This window comes from Malaclemys terrapin, chromosome 10, assembly GCF_027887155.1.
Source record: "Malaclemys terrapin pileata isolate rMalTer1 chromosome 10, rMalTer1.hap1, whole genome shotgun sequence".
NCBI lineage: Eukaryota > Metazoa > Chordata > Testudines > Emydidae > Malaclemys > Malaclemys terrapin.
In genome coordinates, this window is record NC_071514.1 from 85,550,840 (window position 1) to 85,556,839 (window position 6,000).

At 45.5% G+C, this 6,000-nt stretch overlaps 1 protein-coding gene across 1 annotated transcript in view; it reads left to right on the plus strand.

The window, feature by feature from the left end:
* The window catches only part of PRKCB (protein kinase C beta), a 241,597-nt gene extending 236,395 nt beyond the window's left edge, over positions 1-5,202 (plus strand). The window contains exon 17 of the mRNA XM_054042412.1: positions 4,095-5,202. Coding sequence (XP_053898387.1) covers positions 4,095-4,247 — 153 coding nt within the window. The 3' untranslated portion in view covers positions 4,248-5,202. The remainder of the gene's footprint in view (positions 1-4,094) is intronic.
* The last annotated feature ends 798 nt before the right edge of the window (positions 5,203-6,000 follow it).

The following is a 6,000-nucleotide window of genomic DNA, read 5'->3' on the forward strand; positions in this document are numbered from 1 at the left end:
AAGCAGAAACCACTTTGCTGCTCTCACCAGCTGGGGATTCTCTCTATGGATTTCTCTCCCAAGCCAGCGGAAAAGTGCCAGGGGTGAAGGGGAAGCTGCTGTAAAATATCCTAGCTGGTGAGATCCGTACAGGAGAGACGGCTCCAAAGGGATGGAGACAGTCGTGCTCCAGCTTTATCAGCACTTCTCTGCTATCAATCAACCAACGTTCCTGACCCCCTTGAATGGGCACTTGCAGCGGGTTTTTTCGCCTACACATGCCGTTGTTTCACTTTACAGATATCCCTCCATGCTGTGCTTTTGTAGCCTGGGAGGGCCCCTGTGCGTCTTTCCATATGGCCTTTTGGAACCTGTCAGTAAAGTCGCTGCTCCCAGCCCTTCCCTCTGCACGTGGAGATCTAAGACAGCAGAGCTGTGCCAGTCTGGGCAGTTACTAGAGTTGCCAATTTTGATAGGATGTATTCCTAGATTAATCTTTAATTCCTGGAGACTCCCGGACAACCCTGGAGGGTTGGCATCCCTAGCAGTTACCCCCATTGGACCCTTTCGCCTTTCCAGTTTCACTGACGAGGAGTGCAGGGTCTGGCCCCTTGGGCCACCCGTCGCTCGTCAAGCGGATGTGGAGCCCGGCTTATCAGCACGAGAGGAACAGGGTCCTTCTGGCCATGCCCTGGGGTGGGGTGGGGAACACCCCGCTCGGCTCCCAGGTGCATTCACATCTCCTCTTTGTCAGACAGAATCCCTGCATCTCAAACTGGCCCCTCCTGCTCTGTCTCCCCCCCCCACCCCATTATCCATGCCTTGCCCTGCACCCCCTCCTCACCTTTCCTGGGCAGGGGTGGGAGTGAGGTGAGGAGGGGTGCAGGAGGGGGTGAGCTTCTCTCAGCTGCCAGCTGACCAAAGGCAAATGTAGCGAGCCAGACTTTGGGGTGGGCAGACACAGGTCGGTGAGACAGGGCCTCTGGTCACTTCAAGGGTCGGGGAAGGACGGGGGCATCTGCTTGCTTTGAGTGGCAACCAAGCACACGGTCACTGTCTTCTCCATGTGAGCCCTGATCTTTTGCCTCCATCTCAGCTTCTCTCTCCAACTTCCCCCACCCGCAAGCCCCACTGGCCTCTTACTCCATGCCACATTTGCCCCTTGTGTCCCCTCCCTCCTCTTTGGGGCTTTTAACCTCATCTCGTTCTCCCCCATGCCTTTTTGAGGGCGGAGGCTGCTGTCTCCCCTTGAAACGGTCTAGGCCTCCCTGGGGCAACCCAGCTCCAGGGAGCAGCGTCTTGTACAGAGCCTGGTCAGTTGGAGGGAATGCCCCATGGGACGGGCTGGTCTCTTCTGGCCATCCGTCTGCTGCGCCCTTGGTGACATCAGGCGCTGAGCACTTCCTTGTCGCAGGCTGAGGTGACCGACAGAACCTCCTCCTAAGCCAGCCGCTTCACGGTCGCCGGCATTGTCGGCGATTAATATCCTAGGACAAAACGGTACCTTCCCAATAAGGGACTAGCTGGATGTGTCCGTGACAACCTGAAGTAAAAGAGCCGGCTGAGTTCAGGCACAGGGCCGACTGAGGGGCAGGCGTTTTCCACAACGCCCTGGCCTCCACCCGCTCTGACCGGAGCGATTGCTCTGGGCTGACTCACGTGCAAGTGGCTGGTGAGTGTGATTGTGATGTGGCGCTCCTGTCCTAAGCAGCAGCGAGAGGGTTCCTCTGGAAACGCAGCAAACCCTGTGTCGGGGCCGCTGGTCTCTGAGAAGGGATTGTGGGGGCGGACTGCTGTCTGGTTCACACGCTGGCCCGGGGCCTCCTTTAGACTTCATAGCCTCTGAGCCCAGCAGAACTAAAGCGTGTTGCCAAGATGCAATATAAAGCCTTCCTGATACTTCATCAGTAAAGACAATCTGAAGGTGAACGGCCATGCCTGGCTGAGAGCGGAGTCTGCAGGGCACTGCCAGGTCAGTGCATTTTCATTCAGGCCGGGTAGCTGTCGGAGCGTGAGGTATTCAATCACAAAGTGACTCGGCTTCTCCAATGTGTGAATGAGGTTCTGCTTCCCTAGCCGTGGAATTGCAGCCCCGGAGGAGCATTGTGCAAAGCAATGGCTACCCCTTTGGCACTAGCTGACAGGATAATAAACCAGAGCTGCACAAAGGCAGCGTGCTCGAACGGAAAGCGTGGGCACCGCAGACGTCTATTCAAACAGGGAGCCCCCATCTAAAACGGGGCCTTGGAAGGCCAGTTCTCGGCTTTCAAAAATACAAAGTGACCGACAGGATCCACAAGACGCACAGTTACCCGCAATGACACCTGCCTCCACCCAGAGCCCTCTGGGTGCTGCTAAACTAACTCTCAGCCTAGCACAGCAGGGAAGGGAGTCCATTGAATTTGGGGGGAACGAAGGGTATGTCTCTCTCCAGCAGTGCCTCCCAAGCCCCAATATGCATCGCCAGGGCTCCTGCCACTTCAGATCTAGCTTGTATCCCAGCCCGCGCACTCTTCACTGCAATGGGTCTATGCCGGGCTCTCCTTCCGCTGTGTAGGCTCCTGCTCCTATAGGAGTAGACACTGGGCTACTGCAAACCTCACCCTGGGCTGAGTCTCCCAGTGTCTGTCTGAAGGGGAGGTAGTGCACACTGGGTAACACACAGATGCCCGCGTCAACTGATATGATGGCCTGGGACAGCTGGAAATCAGGGCCCTGAACTAAAGTTGGATCTTACTGGTAGGATCTAGCACTTACTGATCCTCTTTGCTTAGACACCATGTGATGAGCACCTTACGCACACCTGGGTGAACTCGGTGAATGATTAAATGCCCCCATTCCCTTAATCACATATTTTTATACTGATGAAAAGTGCTATGTAAGACCTAGGTATTATTACTCTGTAGCATGGAATAGCTGTGGTAGGTCACCTGTCTGCATCCTGTTTCAGTCATCACACAGAATTCTCGTAGGTTTCCTCCGCATCGGAACTATACTGTTACTTACACACTGCAACGTCTGCCATCTTTAGTAACAATACAAGTTCGCCTCTGGATATTTCTTTACTGATGAGGTATTTCTGGTGCTTCTATTGTGTTTTTGCTGCTACTGGGTTCATACACCAGCCAAGCTTTTTTAATGCATTACAGCCAGCATGTATCTTAGTTTGCACCGGCAAGATCCATGACATAAATGAGTATTAAAAACTGCATAGCTCTTTTTGCTTAATGAATTGGGTCTTGCATGCTAATAGAATGTCAGCCTAACTGAGACAATACTTCTTTTTGCTTTAGTCTAGCTGTACAGTCTATATTTCTGTGATGATCTGGATTTACAAAAGGTTGCATCTATGTAATTTTATTTTTACACCAGGTTTTTGGACCCACTGTATATTTTATATGTGACCCTGGAGAAAATCACATACTCATCTCAAATTAAATAGATGAAACAATGTGGAAATCAGGATGATACAGCAGCTCAACTACAAATGTCAGACTACTAACAGAAAAAAAGGGGGGGAAATTATCTGCTACCACCAAACTTTTATGGCTGATTAGTTTTGTGTGTAGGCTGAAATCATAGTAAATTGCTTAATTCCAATATTGTGGCTTGTTGCTTTCTCCGGGACACTCTTACTGTAGATAACGAATCCGTGTTTCCAGTGAAAGTTTTGCATGTTGAGAAACTGTTCTGTTAGTTTTCTTTTTTAAAGCTGCCGGATTGGTGGGTGACGGGAGAATTTTCCATTTGAATGCCATGTCCCTTCTGTACCGTACTGTGCTGTCATCATGTCACTGTATAACTTTTGTTGGGTATTATGAAGTGTTAGATAAATGCTTTCCTGTTTTTGCACACTGTACCCAATTGCATTTATGTGTATAAAGGCTACTGCTGAGTATTTGAATGTAGTGTACCTAATCTAACGTGTAATTTTCTTAAAAACCCAAACAATTTCAGAATATATGTATACATACCATGTACAAATCCTAAAGAATGGGCAGCATCGATCGCTCTGAACACGCATACGGTATTACAGACATCTACCTTGCTGGGATTTCTCTTGTATGTTTCACTCCCTTTTGATTGTGTTTAATTTTGTGCTTTCCATTTGACAGAAAGACAAACGAGACACTTCCAACTTCGACAAAGAGTTCACCAGGCAGCCTGTGGAACTCACACCTACTGACAAACTCTTCATCATGAACTTGGATCAGACTGAGTTTGCTGGATTCTCCTATACTAATCCAGAATTTGTTATTAATGTTTAGACAAGATGCAAATGCCACCTCCTGTGCTTGCAATCCAAACCTTCAGATCACCTTGTAAATATCAACACTAGTCTTCCGGGATTAACGGTGCATACATGTGTACATACCCTCATTCGAAATGTGGACATAACTTATTTTAGGAGGCCTTTATATGTATGTGTCACTTGCTAGCGTGGTTCCTACATCTGGAAATATTTAGTTTGTGAGGTAACAGCAAGAGGTAATACTTCTAGACACTACCAATAATGATAACCAATAGAATTTTTAAACAGGTCTGAATATTGTCTCTAAATACCAAATTGCTACAGTCTTTGTAATTTTTAAAATCAGATACTGAGATTCTGGTAAACTTTTAATTATTCAAAAATTGTTTCCTTGGAATGCTAAGCATGGTTGTTATTTTAAACTGTTGTGCTGCAGCTTGCAATGATTGTGAAGTTGTCTTAGAAGCACCTTTTGTTCAAGAATTGAAAGTTAAATCTGATCAGTGTGAAGACGTCTGCGTATAGACATATTTATATTTTTAAATGCATTGTATATACAGTCAAACTGGCTCAGTGAAGCTGTCTTCCTCTTTAGCCTACTGTAAAAGTGTGCGTTTCAATACAAGAATCATTTTTGTTCCTACTACTCAGGCATAACACTACAAAATGAATTTCATTCCCGTTCTAGGAAATCAGAACACATGTTTTTTCTAAGTAAAAGGTGGGATTTTTTTTAAACATCTGGAACAGTTTGCAGTTTTGATATACTATGATAACACTCTTATAAATCTTTCTCTTGTTTTTTTCACAGACACTGTTGAAAGTTAATAGCTCTGTAAAGGATATTAATATTCTACCAAAACACACACATTTGCAAGCTCAGTTTACAGTTTAGCAACTGAAAATATGCCCATTAGGATAGGGCGCTATTGAGGGCTATTTCTAAAGGTAACTTTTTTATAGTATACACCCTTTGCTATTATCTAGATGTGCAATGTAATTAATTTTCCACATGCCCTGGTTTAATTTGGAGTAAAACTAAGTTCTGTTTTCAAGGGTTTTACTTAGTAACCCAGGACCATATGTATCATTTTAGAAATTCTAAATTTTACAAAAATATTCCAGCTGATATTTTTAATAAACAATTTCAAGATGCATGTAGCAAGGTGCCATATGGAAGAGCAAAGCCAGACAAGGTCAACTGGTAGTCCTTCAGCTGCCTAGTTATTCTTTCTTTTTATTTAGGCACAAATTCAAGAATTAAGTGTGTACATTTGGAAACACTGATTGTTATTCTTGTCTCGCTGTATGTGAGTTGGGTTGGTTTCCAATATTTTTTTGTTTTTAAACAATACCAATTTTAATTCATGAGTATAGTGAAAAGTAGAGGTGGGGATCTTATGAGTTATATGGAATCCTATAGAGAAAATAGAAGAACAGGAGTACTTGTGGCACCTTAGAGACTAACAAATTTATTAGAGCATAAGCTTTCGTGGACTACAGCCCACTTCTTCGGAAGTGGGCTGTAGTCCACGAAAGCTTATGCTCTAATAAATTTGTTAGTCTCTAAGGTGCCACAAGTACTCCTGTTCTTCTTTTTGCGGATACAGACTAACACGGCTGTTACTCTGAAACTTATAGAGAAAATAGTGGTTTGTAGATCTTTTATAAACCTCAAACTTTGCCTTTTGAATATTTTTTTAGAAAGGATTTAAGGGGAAAAAGCTGCTAAACACTAGGAACAAATGTTTTTAGCTCATCCATGGGCC